At 44.9% G+C, this 15,045-nt stretch overlaps 2 protein-coding genes across 5 annotated transcripts; one reads left to right on the plus strand and one right to left on the minus strand.

The window, feature by feature from the left end:
• Positions 1-136: 136 nt before the first annotated feature.
• Positions 137-3,675, plus strand: ttc9c (tetratricopeptide repeat domain 9C). 4 transcript variants are annotated; one of them, XM_056439503.1, is made up of 4 exons: positions 137-371; positions 1,099-1,430; positions 2,272-2,454; positions 3,095-3,675. In XM_056439503.1, exons 2-4 carry the CDS (start codon positions 1,112-1,114, stop codon positions 3,289-3,291), a joined length of 699 nt encoding a protein of 232 aa, XP_056295478.1. In that variant the 5' UTR covers positions 137-371; positions 1,099-1,111; the 3' UTR covers positions 3,292-3,675. The 4 variants fall into 4 exon arrangements, with proteins under 4 accessions (XP_056295478.1, XP_056295479.1, XP_056295480.1 ...); XM_056439504.1 differs by having other exon boundaries at positions 138-290; XM_056439505.1 differs by lacking the exon at positions 137-371 and adding an exon at positions 434-519.
• Positions 3,676-3,744: 69 nt separating this feature from the next.
• On the minus strand, positions 3,745-14,999 carry si:ch211-168f7.5 (uncharacterized). The gene is made up of 4 exons (XM_056439486.1): positions 14,369-14,999; positions 8,409-8,622; positions 7,293-7,526; positions 3,745-7,046 (listed from the first exon to the last, which is right to left on the minus strand). Exons 1-4 carry the CDS (start codon positions 14,627-14,629, stop codon positions 4,507-4,509), a joined length of 3,249 nt encoding a protein of 1,082 aa, XP_056295461.1. The 5' UTR covers positions 14,630-14,999; the 3' UTR covers positions 3,745-4,506.
• Positions 15,000-15,045: the final 46 nt, after the last annotated feature.

Raw genomic sequence — 15,045 nt, forward strand, 5'->3', positions numbered from 1 at the left:
ATTTAACATAATAAAGGTTTCATTTAAGGTGTGTTTAACACACAACATTAAATTAAAGTTCAAGCTGGACCCAAGGAAAGAGAGTATGACGGATTTAATAAATGTGGCGCTAGCATTATATATCTATTATGTGCTGGTAATTCCTGCTTTGGCCTTGTTGTGGCGGTAACGCCGCAAGAAGTCCAGTGATCTCTTCTTCAGAGAACAAGGAAGTGTCAGTACAACAGCAGAATGGTCGTCAACTGCAAGAAGTAGTTGCCCGTTGATTATCTCTTCTGGTTTTGAATAAGGTGAGAAATGTCTCCATCACACGGGAAGACACCGAACCGGTGAAGACGAGTGGACATCCTGAAGGGGACGAGCGTTAACCGGTGTGTGTGCGTGTGTGTGTGTGTGTGTGCGCGTGTAGGTAGGTTAGCTAGCGTTAGCTCGGTGAGCTGCAAACCTTCAACGCTCTGCTGTGACGTCTCGGAACGTTCGTTTAAGTTCGTCGACGTTCGTTTAAGTTCCTTAACGGAGGTAAACAAAGTAAGGCGTGTAAGAAATTTAGCGTCACGCGGAGATTAGATATCCAGCTAACTCTACTCGGCAGTCTATTCGTACGTTGCTACAGTGGGACGCAAGGGTTTAGATTGAAACCAGTGAATTTAGTGACTTTAACCATTTAGAAACGGTGCACCTGCAGGACTGATTGTTAAAGGCTGCCGCTACACGCGACTGTCCTTAGAGACCGTCTTCTTTGGTTTTTAATGGCGGTTGACAACCAAAATGTTGCATTACCGCCAACTACTGGATTTTAACTAACATATCTACTTGCTAAATTTAATAATAACTCATTCCTACTCCTCCCCACTCTTCTATAAACTCTATATTTGCCAGCTGCTTGAGAAAGCCTAAACGCTTTTCTCACCTGCTGCTCCTTTCCCAGAAACTCCCAGTGCATTTATAATGTCCTTTTTTCTCAGATTATTTCTCCTCCGGCAGTAGAGTTAATTACCAATGCCAAAAAGATGAACAAAAAACTGTCAAACGATTTGAGTGCCTATTTAACAAAGTCACATAAAACCAGTATTAATGTGTACTTATTACTCTCTACAGCTCAACTGCAGAAATGGAGGCTGCAGGAGGAGATGAGAGCATGGATGTGCAAGAACCGAGCGTTTCTGCACACAGACGGGCGTCTGTAAAGCCAGTTTGGACTTCACTAGAGGAAGCGGTCCAAATGAAAATGGAAGGGAATGTTTTCTACAAGGAGAAGAACATTCGCTCGGCCATTGGGCGTTATCACCGAGCTCTGCTGGTTCTCAGAGGCCTCGACTCTGATGTGATGGCGTCGGTGAAAGGCTTTGGACCGGAGATACCTGCTCTCACACCTGAACAGGAGGCTTCACTGAGAAGCACACAAGTGGACTGCTACAACAACTTAGCTGGTAGATATAATCACATGCCAGTGTTAAAAAGTACTATATGTGGCTTAAACAAATCTGTTCAAATCTATTCAAGTTATATCCCTTCAAGGAAATGTTATGAGTATCGGCTAAGTAGTTTCATGTAGTTGCCAGTTTATATCGAGTCCTAATGATCATTTCAATGTGAAAGTGCCCAACCAACAAATCCCTGTGCAATTCAGTGGCGACTTCATTTTATCATGGAGCTTTTTCATTGTTTGCAAGACGAGGGAAATTGCCAGCCGGGTACCGTATGTATAGTATTATATATATATATATATATATATATATATATATACACTACCGTTCAAAAGTTTGGGGTCATCCAGACAATTTCGTGTCTTCCATGAAAACTCACTTTTATTTATCAAATGAATTGAATAGAAAATATAGTCAAGACATTGACAAGGTTAGAAATAATGATTAATATTTGAAGTATTAATTTTGTTCTTCAAGCTCAAAGGAAGGCCAGTTGTATAGCTTATATCACCAGCATAACTGTTTTCAGCTGTGCTAACATAATTGCACAAGGGTTTTCTAATCAGATATTAGTCTTCTAAGGCGATTAGCAAACACAATGTACCATTAGAACACTGGAGTGATAGTTGATGGAAATGGGCCTCTATACACCTATGGAGATATTTCATTAGAAACCAGACGTTTCCACCTAGAATAGTCATTTACCACATTAACAATGTATAGTGTGTATTTTTGATTATCTTTATTGAAAAAACTGCTTTTCTTTGAAAAATAAAGACATTTCTAAGTGACCCCAAACTTTTGAACGGTAGTGTATATATATATATATATGTATCTCTTTCAGTCTGTTTGTTGCAGAAGCAGAGCGTCGACTATTCTCGTGTGCGGGACTACAGCCTGCGGGTGCTGCAGTGGCGACCGGGTGACGTCAAAGCACTGTACAGAGCAGGAGTAGCCACTCTGGAGATGGGCGATGCACTGACTGCCAAACAGTACCTCACCCAGGCCAGCAGAGAGCAGCCTAATGGTAAGAAGAGCCAGCACACCATGGTCATTCACAGCCCACCTACGCCATCCTTGCATGTTATGTTTTCACAAATCATTTAAGATGGATATTTATCTCAAATGTGTATTTAGCCCTTATTGGTTCTCATTTGTGAGACTTTTCTTAGTACAGTGTATAGATACTGTTAATAATTATCCTGATCATTTCATATTTGAGAAACACCCAAGAGTTAAATACCCTTGAAAAAAAAGTATTTGTCAAGATGTATTTATCACCTTTTAATAACATGTATTCACCTCTTTGCCAAGAGTTGGTCGAGAAGATCAATAATAGTCTCCTGTCTGAACGTTAAATATAAAACTAAAGCAAGTTAGCCTAACTCGGCATAAAAACTGGGGAAACAGCTCTCCCACGTGTTATAGCTTGTCACAAGATACGTATAATTCGTCCTTTATTGAAGGTCAAATTGAATATGATGCTCTGAATATTTATTTTTTGTTTCGCTCAAAGGACATTGGGTTCTTTCACAGACTTGCTGGGTAAATCACAACTATCCATTAAATGTCTATCATAACCCTGCATATTATTTACTAGTCCTCAGCTCTTGGAATAAAGAAAGTATGTATTTACAAAATAAAACATCTTATTTTTTCTGTCTCAGATGCCAATGTGAGAAAAAACCTGCAGAGAGCGGAGGAGAAACTGAGCCGGGATTTACAAAAAGAGAGGGCCATGTACCGAGGCATGTTTCCCTCCAGTGTGAAGAGCAGCGCTGAAGAAGGGATGAACCAAACCCACAGAGCCAGTGGAGAAGTTTTAGCAGGCCAGCTCAACACACCAAACGAAGCCTCAAACTGAGACTCTGTTCAGCCTCAACTGATGACAAACCAACTTCAAAATGTTCACACATCTTGACTCATGTTACCTTTTCAGTGTTGATGAGGAGAGTGTAGGAAAGTAAGAATTGAAAATTACACAGAATACTGGGAGGCAGTCAAAATGAAACGAAGCATGTCGCTGCTGAAAATAGAAAGGAGAGGATGGGGATGTTGGTTTCCTAGCAACACGGATGCAAAGCTGTATTTAGTTTGGATATTTCACAGAAATGCCTCTGAAAACTAAAGTGACACTCGTAATGCACTTAAAGTTCTGATTATGCCTTCATGATTGCAGCTGTGTGATCAATACTGTGAATGCAATTTTGTGAGTTTAAGTAAAATATTTCTTTTTTTATAAATAACATCCAGTCTCTGATGTCTATTTAACAAACTTATTTGATTATAAGAGATAAATAATGTATTTCAGGCACAGTACAAGTTTATTTATGGTTCTTTTATTATTCGTAAGCCATGAAAAGCCACATTTTGTCTCAAATAATTCATCAATATCTTTAAATCATTCAATATTTATAAATCCTGAGCACAATATCAAGTTTTCAAGGTTTTGGTCATCTGGCCAATATGATTGTACTTCAGAGGCACTGCTGCCCTTAAAAAAAAAAAGGAATATCACATTCTCACAATAGCTATTATCACTGAACTAGTCACAGAGCAGCATGCAGTAGTATACAGATACACACTCATACTCATGCTTACAGGAGGGTTCTGCTTATGAGTTTATACTCTATCTTCAAATTGGGCTTTAGATGTAAAATCCTTTGAAACAACATTCACACCAAAGACTTTAGGCGATAATGAATTTAATTGACTGCAAAGCACTGATTATGTTGCTGGATAATAATTTACATGTTTTTTGGGAGGCCATAAAAAAGTGTCTTTTAAAAATGTACAAAAACATGACTAAGATGAATGATGTGAGCCAAGAGAAGAAGTAATAGCAGGTTTTACAGACTTTATGCCTGAGAGGAACTTCCATTATACTGGCAGTGGATGAAAAGACGAGTATCTTATAGCCAGTATCATAAAACCAGTTTATCTGTCTCATCAATCACAAGTCTTTGAAGTTTTAAAATGATGGAACTTCCTGTTACATGAAATATAATACTGACCATTGCGGGTGTTTTGAACTTGACGCATAGAAGAAGCATTTACTCTGACGGTTATTATACAAGTGTCACTTCTTGGATGGCTTCCGTTTGAGACTCAGGGACCTCATGGAGCCAAACACTCTCCTCCCCAAGTCCCTCAGTGACCGAGAGCGCTGCAGGGGCATTTGAGGAGGAGGGGATGGAGAGGAGGAAGGGGACGAGAGAGGGGAGAGGGAATGGCAGCTGCCTTCGAGGCTCTGCGAGCGAGAGAGGTTAAAGAGGCTTGCTGTGGAGGACAGGCGTTTGTCTTCCTCTGCTCTCAGCCGTCTGACGCCTTCGTGCTTGCCGAAGCCCATACCACCTTGCCCGACATCTAATGAGGAGACCCAATGTGCCCGCTTTGGGGGCTCCTCGCCATGGTTACGTGACACCAGCAAGCCTTGGGACTCACTCCTGAACAATGCCCTCCTGGAAAGCCTGAGGCTGGTGCTACGTCTCTCCCCATCTTCCTTTCCCCTCTTCTTTGAGAAGATGGGAGAGTTCTCCACTTTTGGCCTCTTGTCATTGCTGCTCGACGAAGCCTTACCCCTCCGATGCTCCCTCCTCCAGCTCCCAATGCTGCTTCTCCTCCAACCGTAGCCATACTCAGCTCTGTCCATCTCCTCTCTTTCGCTGAGAGACTCTTTGCCCCAGAGGAGTCCCTCAAAGCCCCTCCAGAGTTTGTTGGAGGTCTTCCTGGGTGTCTGGGTTGCTGATCGCTCCATCTCCTGCTCCTCAGCCCAATCGGAGCTATAGTCCTCTCGCTTGGCGTAGCTGCTTACTGCGGATGCCCGGATTAACTTGTGGGAGGAATGCTTTCCTCTATAAAGCCCCTCTCCCTCCGCCCTCTTCCACCCGCCACTTCCCCCACTTACTCCCCCACTCTGCCGAAGTGATCCACCCCTTGGATGGACACCACTTGGCTCCAAAGGAGAGCTCCTTGTGTTGGTGCGAGGCAGCGAGCACTGGAAGGGCGTATCCCGGCGGAAAACGGAGAGCGGGGTGGCACCCAGAGGGGAGGGCTGGAGAGGCCGGGGAGGGGATCGGCCCCTGGTGGTGGGGCGGGAGGCAGGGGAGGAGGCTGTAGAGGAGGGAAGGTCAGACGGTGAAGGGATCTGCTGGTAGTGGCAGTGTGAGGAGTAGTGGGGAGAGGACATATGGATTGACTGATATGGGTGTATGGGGCTGCAAGAGTGTGATAGAGGAGGGGTGAGGCTGGACTGAGATTGTGGAGAATGGGTGACACTGAGAGACAGCTGTATCGGTCTCTGGGGATTCAGGTCGGTCAGTCTAGTAAAGTCATGCGACTGATCTGAGTGGGCTGTCAAGTGAGTTTTGCTGTGACCCCTCACCTCGCCTGCATTATCTGTTTGGAAGCAGTCGATATCCAGCTCCACGCCTTGTTCCATCAGACCAACCACGACAGACCTGGAGAGGCCTGAGAGGCGGGAGATCTCTTCCACCATGGGGGAGTCTTCGCTTATCTTGGGACTCGAGCTAGACTCTTGGATGAAGCTACTGCGCTGAGACCTTGGAGCCAATCCAGAATTTGTACCAAACACTGATGGTCCAGGGTCAGGTGGAGCACCGCTGCTCCAGTCTAGTGAGCGACAGAAGGTAGATGATCCAAATCCAGAACTGGGTACAGACCCGGAAGTGACCTCCAGGGAACTGCGATGGCTCAGGCTGCTTGGACATGTTGAAATGCGAGGGCGAGTCCGAAGTGCTGGGGTCGGTGTAGCGGAGGAGAGTGATGTAGCAGAGGCTGTAGAAGCTGAGGCAAAGTCGCTCTTCAAAGCTCCACAGCTGCCATTTTTGGGATTGTCCACCCGTCCCCGGATAGAATTTAAACCAGGAGTCCGGTTCATGTTGAAGTTCTGGTGCAGACTTATGTTCACGTCCTCCCCAGTTGCTGAAGGAAGGTTACCCAGGTTGATTGAATTCCTAGTTGCTTTTTTTCCAGGGGTGTTCAGGCTAATTCTGGCGGAGTTACCCAGTAGTGACTTACAGGGAGTGATGCTGCCCCCTAGCAGGGTGGAGGGTGTACTGCGGCTCTCGAAGGCAAAAAGGGACTGTGTAGAGCCGTGACGTTTGCCAGGGGTACAAAAGCCTCTCTGCCTCACTCTACCTGGGGTGGCAGTTGAAGTGAGATCAGAGGTGGAGGAGGTTACCCGACTTTGGTACTGGCGTGCCAGTCGAGAGATGTACTGCTCCAGCTGGGTGAAAGAAGCCAGGGTAGGGGGCTGTTGAGGCTGGAGTAGCAGAGCTGGATCACTGTTGGACTCATATATTTGGGGTCCTTCAGGGTTCGGAGAGGCTGATTGCTCCCGACTCTGGGAGGTGAAGAGGGGGCTCTGGAGGGCAATGGCATGCAGCGGGCTGGGGTAGGGATAAACTTCTTTGGTCCGACGGGACACCAAGTCTGTGCAGAACCGAGGGTCCATCTGGGGGCTTGGATGGAGAGAAGAGGAGGAGGAAGCAGAGGTGGAATCAAGTAGAGGGAGGAGGGAAGACATCAGGGAGTCACCAAGTCCTGAGCCGAGGTCAGACAGAAAGCTCAGACCCGTCGCTTCAATGTCACTTTGGACTGTAAGAGACGAGAGAAGACAATTTCAGACAAAACATTCATGTTATTCAAGATCATCGTTCCTTAAATGTTTATATATTCATCTATTTCCAGGCATGAGAGCTCTACCGATGTTTATAGCCAGAGCACTTCCTTGAATGGTCTTCAGTTGACATTTTAAAAACTGCTTCAACTGACCGCTGCAAATTCGAATTCTGAATATGAATGGATGTACATGACAAGGATCTATTTGGTGCACCAGCTCACCTGAAGCTGGCGTCACTTCTGCTGGTTCTGTGTCTTCCAGGCTGCTCTGCGACGCAGGCTGCTGTTGAGGCGCGCTACTCTCTGACCACAGGACGTCAGTGTTGTCAGCGGACAGAGGAACCTGCTCCCACAGCTTCAGGGGTCTAGCTGGTGGCACCGATCCCCCCTGAGCAGCCTCACTGGACACCGAGTAGCAAGAGTCCGAGAGGGAGCTCCCGCTCACTGAATAGAAACCTGAAAGAGGAAACATTCAGTATGTGTGTTTCTTCTGTTGATATCTAAGTCACAATATACAACAATGGATTAGATCGTTATTTCATTTGATTAATAGTTCTCTGAATTAGCGATTGTACTTTTGACTTTGTGCCGTTACTGACTTATTTATTACTTCATTACTTGTTATATTTAATTTAACAGTTAATTACAGCATGTTGTTGGATGTTTCATATACTCTTTGTTTATTAAGTCTCTCTTGAGAAGGGAAGTTATGTTTTGTAATGTTGATGTATATACTGTAAAGAGAACCAGGTTGTAATTGGATTGAAAACTAGCTAAACAAAGACATCGCCTACAGAAACTCAAACATCCTTCACATAAATTCTAGTCGAAAGTCGTCACAATACTGGATCCTCTGTGAAGGTGCTGCAGTATGAAAACACAAGCACTGTGAAGACTTACAATAGCTGCAGAAATATCACAACAAAACTCATTTTAATTTAACATTTGGAAGAATGAAAAGATAAGGCTATGAAACCAACTTCAACCCTAAAATTCTGAACTAATGCCTTTTAGGTTTCAGGTCACCTTTTGCAAGAGAGTAAAGAATCGTAAAAAGAAGGCGTGCATGTTTGCATAGCAGGGAGAGGACTGAGTTGGGTGTAGAGAACACGGTTACAATGAGAGTTAGGCAAGAAAAGCTGACAGTGAGGGAGAAACAAACGAGTTGGTGCCAAATCCCTGACTGCAAGTAAACACGAGTAAAAAGAGCACGGTTAATGTGTAATAAGACTTCGCTTACACAAGGGGAGCTGAAGTGATGTCAGAATGTGACAGACTGCGCTGCACACTGCTTTCAGAGCTGTGAACCAAACACTGAAAACAAGTGTGTCCGTTTACCTGAACTAGGTCTGGAGTCGCTGTCCAGATGGACCGTACCACTGGCGTCTGGGGGCGAGAGCAGCTCAGAGGACGCGTCCCAGGACAGAGTTGACCAGCGTGAAACACTCCCCCTGCAAGATGAGGAGTGGACTGTCCCGTCCCCTGAATTACTGCCACAGTCCTCTGGGTTGCTCTGACAGGGCAATGTCACCTTATCCGAGGAAGACGGAGCCTTAGAAACACAAAACATGTGACAAGTAAGAACGAAGCAACATTGACTCGAATATTGCAATGTATTTGACAAACAATTTAAATAATGTGACTGTGATAATATACACATACAAAAATCGTTTTATTACATACAGCTCTCTCTCTCAACCAGGTAACAACATTTGTAGTTCATTTTAGTCAAATATTAAATGTTCCATCTCAGTCATTCAGAAGAATTACAACAGCTAAGCCATATCATACCATCTGTGGCAAAAGATATTTAATGTGAATGGGATCATGTGGGTGTAAAAACAGGAATAACTCGTTATGATACACAGTACACGGCGTGTTTGCTCAAGTAGAATTTGACCTCTGAGATATATTTTAAATTATAGTGGGTGCAACTCTCTAGATGTACATGCATGAGAGACAGCTACTATACTAAGAGTGGCCCCTCATACACAGGTACCCCCCACCTCGTATAAATCGGATCTTTAAAATCAAGATAGCCTTGATGTTTGCTGCATCAATCATAAACCGCTTCAACAATCACTATTTCAACAAGTTGGCCTTGAAACGCATTCTTAAGGCAAGAAGAGTTCAAATGTTACGAACACGTTCTCTTCTGGTTTATACAACACATGAAGAATACTTCATTTGGAAGTCAAAGCTGGTTCTATTTATGAAAAGCAGATTGCAGGTCCCAAACTGAATTATTTATGATATTGAAACATGTAAAATAAATGTGTTTATTTCCACAAACAATATTAAAGAAGCATTATTTTCACTTACAAATTAAGGGTTGGCCCATGCCCTAACAGCCATTTTACCAAGATATCGAATTTTATCAATTTTGCATGTGTTGTTTTTAATGTACAATCTTAAATCTGAATTGTAACTGATAATTATAATTGTCAAATAAAATTATTGTACTTTTCCCCACTGAATGTATTGAAGGAGATCTAGAAAGTATCATCGTACTTAAATTCATGTACTCCGCACGACACTTTCCACCACTGATCGTAAGATCACCGCTTTCAACACACATGTAGGGAGGAACATCCATGATATAATTTACCAGACGCCCTCCGGTGACGTGCACCGCTTACTGGAACAGCCAGGAATAGTGACTCACACACACACACACAGACACAAACACACACTCACAACTATCGCCCTGTTAAGTCAAGCAAAGTGCCTCCATTTCCTAGATTAGTACGCCCTTGGTGGAGAAACTCCCCTCCTCCAAATCCCCAGGACAGCAGCCAAGAGGAGCCCCTGCATTACACTGATCGAGCCCAGACAACAGAAACACTGAGTGGCACTGATCAGTCCTCCTCTTACCGAGGAAACAATACAGGTAGTGACTCACTGCTGGGGTTGACAGGAGAGAAAGAGAGGTGGGGGGGTGGGTAGAAGATAATGGGAGAAGACAGATGACGTAACAAAGAGCAGCCGGAGCGGCAGAAGGGTAAAGGGGGGATGGAATGGAATGAAGAGGGGAGGAAGGAAAAGAAGTGGGAGAAAGAGTTGAGACTTTGACCCGTCACTACGATTTATCTCCCCTTTGCGTGTGAAATTAGTAGCTTTTACTCACTCCTTCCCTCGTTATTTTTTAATTTCCCAGTGAATCTGAAGTGAGTCAAGGCTGAGTGGGTGACCAAAAAAAAGAAAAGGCGTGAGAGGGACTAAAAACAGAGAAATAAGAGTGAGTCACTGAGTGAGTGAGGGCGGTGAAGAGAGGGGGAGGGGGGGAGGGGGCGAGCGGTTGCAGGGTGAGAGAGAGGGGCATCTTGAAAGACCCCCACCTCCCCCACACTCCCCATGACAAATACACCCCCTCCCACTTCTGTAATATCCTAGGAGCCAGCCGCCCCATGCTCACCATAGCTACAGCCGCTCGCTCTCTAACTCTTGCTCACTTCTCCTCCCACACAGAAGCTCATCAGGCCCGGCGAAATATTTAACTCATCCTCAGCCTGAGCACACACACAATCCAGTCCTCCTGACTGTGAAATGTTCTGCTCCAAAGTCCCACTCACTATTAACATGTTTATCAGCACTTGTAAGAGCCTCGGCTAAAGTTTTCCCTTCTCTTCCGTTGGATGTGTGTGTGTGTGTGTGTATAAATGTGTGTGTGTATATATAGATATGTCAGTCATCTCCTCATTATTATCCCCCAACAATATAATGCATTGCACATTACAGGATATAATGTGACACAGACACCAGTGCATGATCAAATCATAAGAGGCAAGTGTGTGGGGGTCTGCTCAGAGCTCTGTAACATGATCTCCTCCATGTGAGGGAGCAGCTCAGCCCCACTGGAACAATATGAAGGAAGTGTATTGGTCGATTGGACAATAATGCTACAGTAATGGCAGCTGCACAAGCACCACACCTCCTCTTAATAAGTGCATTACGTCATGGCAGCGAGACAAATGGCAGCGGTTGCCATAATTTGGTCAAACAGGAGCGGGTGTTTGGTGAGGAGTACGTACTTGTTCTACGCGGCGCAGTGTTTATCGTTTCATGCATTATTAATGTGGGATTGAAATTTAAAGATAGCCCACGCTGTGCACATTCATCTCCAGCAGCCGAGCAGAGTGATACGTGCTGCAGCTTTTCTGAACCGTTCAGGTGAACCTTTCACTGCACATAGAAGCATGAGGGTTACAGAGGTTTTTTTTAGGGGAGCTCAGAAAGATCCCGAGGCAAGAACCAAGAAACAAAAGCTGTCTCACTCCACAAGTCAGGGTAATGGCTCTCCATGTAAGATGATGCTTTCCAATACAAAACCTAATTTCAAGACAGGCTGCCCTCAGTAAGAGTGCATACAGCACTGCAGATGGTGTAGAGACGTGTACACACACTGTGTATTATGGCTGCAACTAACTATTATCGTTATAAACGATAGTCAGTCAGTTTGTCTATAAAACAGCAGATAAATGTAAAAATGTCATCAAATGCTTTATTTTGATCAGCCAACAGCTCATACCCCCACAATTATTCAATGTGATATACTGCTAAGACAAGAAAAAGGAACCAATTCTCACATTTTGTAAACTGAAACCGATGGATTTCGGATCCATTTTCTGTCTCACGATTAATCGACTAATTTTTATGTAAATGTGAAGTAAGAGAAGCTTTCCAGCATAATCCCCGTTTCCACACACTACTGTCCTCTATGTGCTTTCTTTAGCGAGAAGAATTTTGATTCTGAATGCTGAACATTAAACGGCAACAATCGGTGTTTGAACATCTCGTCCTTGACACTCATTCTGAAGGCGAGTTGCTTAAAAGTGTGAAAAGATTAAAATGTTACAAACAAGTTATCTTCTAATTTATAAAATACATGTTAAAGACTTAATTGGAAATAAAAGACGGGTCTATTCATGAAGAAACAAATTACAACCAAAACTGTACTATCAATGAAAATTAATAAATGTGTTTCCACAAACAATGTTGATGTATTTCTTGGGGAGTGTTATTGCTTCCTTCAGAAACCTGTGAGCATGGTTGAAAAGATGTCATTTTAAATGGCTTTTTCTTTCTATCACGATGACACTAATCAGCCGTAAACCGACTGCTAGCCGCTCTACTATTGAGAGAAACAGCAGATCACATTTCAAGAGTTTAATACACAAACAAATAAAAAAACTAAGCGTTAAGTAAAGTGCATTCTGTTGTGAGTCATACAATCCTCTGTTAACAAAATAGTTATATTTTTAGTAAGTAATGAATTTCAGGTCCAAATTAAGATGTGTTTAGGGATGAAAGCCCAAACATCTCCTCCCTCGTCCGTGTTCTCTCTCCGGCTGCTGTTTGATTTAGATGTGCTCACTTTTGAAACAACTATTTGTTTCTATTTATGCAAACGCTGTGTTTGTGTTGGCGGAGGTCGACCCGGGCAGAGGGCCAGCCCGCTCTGCTCCACCGGCAGCTCCCTTCAGAGGTGAGAATGAGCGATGCTGCTCGGCCTCTCCGCACCCCAGGGGCAACTCCAGAGAAGATGTTGGGAGGTGGGCGGCGAGGAAGGCGGAACATTATGAGCCACACTTCCATGCCGATAACCTCCGATGGCTATGCCACTTCTGTCGCTTGCACTAATAAAAGCAGATTATTATGGTCTTCCTCCCTTCTGTGTAGCCTGTCGGTGCTATGCTTCAAGATAATGTTGTCGAATAAATACACCGTTCTGCAGCTGTGGCCTGTTTTAGACAGAACATGCATTAATGTGCTGCAGGCTGCGGACTAATACGGCTCATTAATATCAGGCACATATATTCACGATGTAACAACACTGTGTGCAAAGTGAAGTACGTGAAGTGTCAGTTATACTTTCTCAGAATAACAATACAATGGTTTTGACGCAGCACCAGCAGACTCTGGACACAACGCAGACCATCGTGTCATGTCACTGGTTTGGAAATAATCCGGAGATAATCCATGACATGAATCTAATCTCTGTACAATGCAGTGAATTAGGCATATATAAAAGGTAAGGCCATAGTTTTTTGATGACATTATAAAGATCAATTTAATGCATGGAAAAAGGATCATTAAAAGGTTGTCAATGTCGTGGTGGGGTGCAGTTATTCTTGCTCCCTTTTGGTTAAAAGATGAGTGGACTCCATCACAGGTTTCCCAATGCCCAACGTGACGACATCAAAATACTCGTCTGGTCCAACCAACAGTCCCAAAGTACAACATATTCAGTTTACCACGAAAAGAGACAAAAAGGCTGCACATCTATATGGAAGAAGTTACTACGGTGCTTCTGTCAATTTTGCATGAACAATTATTTTAAAGATTAATTCCTTTCCAAAATAGTTGCTGTCAGTCCTGTATTTGACTAATCAACTAATTGTTGAGCTCTAGGATGAATATATTCTAGCCAATGCCCATCACAATTACATTATAACAACTCCTGTTTCTAACCAGAAAAACGTTTTGGGTACACTCAGTCACATGTATTCTCTTCTTTCCAACTAATTTTCCATCAGTTTACAGGTTCAAATATAGTTAATGTTCACAAATAATAGACCAGACCATGAACAGCCATCCAGGCCTTCAGCATGGGACCTGCTCACCTCCTGTCCTCCTGTATTACATGTCAACCCACATTCCTACCACAAAAAGGCCTGAGTATGCATTTCAGGGAAATGTCTGGAAATGGGTTACTTTATCTGTGGGTGTGTTTGAAGATCACACAACCTTTAGGATTGAAGGCTCCACTGGAGCGCTGAAGGTTTCAGGATTAAAACTGCACTTTCTGCAGGACATGACAGCCAGTGATGGAATCTACCATCATATAGTGATTTAAATGCAAATTGGAGGCCAAAGTGACCTTAAACAGCTGATGATCTTACCAGCCAGAGCAAAAAACCCTGCAGCAGTGTCTGGTGGCTGGCGTGTGTGTTAATACCTGAACCTGGTTTTAGCGCCTGTATCCCACCACATCCTCCTCGTAACCTTGAGGCAGCTCGGGCACAGAGCCAGCAAGAGTGAGCTGGTCCTGGGACTCTGACCTGAATGACATTTGCTCCATGTGACGGCCACACACTGCTACTGTGTCAAATGATCAGGCTGCATGCACGGATGGCCCCTGGCACCATCTCGGTCGGTTGGGTGTTCAGCCGTCGACGCAGCCATGCGCCGCCGGGCTAGCCGCAGGGGGACCGGCTTGTTGGCAGATAACCATCATCCCCGCATCCATATTTTATAATCTCGTCATGTAGAGCTCCGCGACAGACGCACTGACTGACCTGTTGCCTGCGGGATGTCGCAGAGCCACGCTCGGCTTCCGAGTCGGCGCTCTCCGGGGTTCCGCTCGCCTCCTCCGGTCGTGGCTCTTCGGCGGTGGAGGTGGCTCGGTCCTCCAGAGCAGTGTCGACCATCTCTAGATGTTTGCACCGGAGCAGCTCCAGCTCCAGCACCCCAGCGAGCGTCGCTTTGAGGCGCTCTCCGATGCGGAGGCGCTCGGAGCCCGACCACAGCGAGCTCCCGCAGCCGCGGCTGCCGGCCATCCTCGTCGGGGTGCCCCGGGCAGGCGGAACCGGAGCGCACCGCTGACCGCCGCTCAGATGCCGTGCAAATTGACGAGAGGAACGAGAGGACTATGGTGCCGCTCCAGGTTGAGCAACACAGGTCCGGACGGGCGTTAGCAACATAGTAGCCGTTTGAACTAACGCGATACGCAAAATGTAATCACCATCACGAACGCGCCATGCAGCTTCAGGCAGCCCGCGACTCGTAGTAATGAATCCAGCGGCGCACTGGCGGAACATCAACGAGCCATGTCTTCATTTCCTGTTGACAATCCTTCCTCAATGTCACTTATCAGCCTCCCGGTCCGGTGGAGTTACCATGGCGCTGTGCTCCAGTACGCGGCGTCCCCACGGAAACAATGCAACAGACTGAAGGAGGCTGATAACGTTACATG

Source organism: Pseudoliparis swirei, chromosome 19 (genome assembly GCF_029220125.1).
Source record: "Pseudoliparis swirei isolate HS2019 ecotype Mariana Trench chromosome 19, NWPU_hadal_v1, whole genome shotgun sequence".
NCBI lineage: Eukaryota > Metazoa > Chordata > Actinopteri > Perciformes > Liparidae > Pseudoliparis > Pseudoliparis swirei.

What these genes read in the sequence shown, in the direction of transcription:
- ttc9c (XM_056439503.1), top strand. Translation starts at nt 1,112, where the DNA reads ATGGAGGCTGCAGGAGGAGATGAGAGCATGGATGTGCAAGAACCGAGC. An exon ending in CTGCTACAACAACTTAGCTG is followed by an intron (nt 1,431 to 2,271) that starts GTAGATATAATC and finishes TATCTCTTTCAG; the next exon opens with TCTGTTTGTTGCAGAAGCAG. An exon ending in CAGCAGAGAGCAGCCTAATG is followed by an intron (nt 2,455 to 3,094) that starts GTAAGAAGAGCC and finishes TTTCTGTCTCAG; the next exon opens with ATGCCAATGTGAGAAAAAAC.
- si:ch211-168f7.5 (XM_056439486.1), bottom strand. Translation starts at nt 14,629, where the DNA reads ATGGCCGGCAGCCGCGGCTGCGGGAGCTCGCTGTGGTCGGGCTCCGAG. An exon ending in CGACATCCCGCAGGCAACAG is followed by an intron (nt 8,623 to 14,368) that starts GTCAGTCAGTGC and finishes TGTGTTTCTAAG; the next exon opens with GCTCCGTCTTCCTCGGATAA. An exon ending in AGAAGTGACGCCAGCTTCAG is followed by an intron (nt 7,047 to 7,292) that starts GTGAGCTGGTGC and finishes CGTCTCTTACAG; the next exon opens with TCCAAAGTGACATTGAAGCG.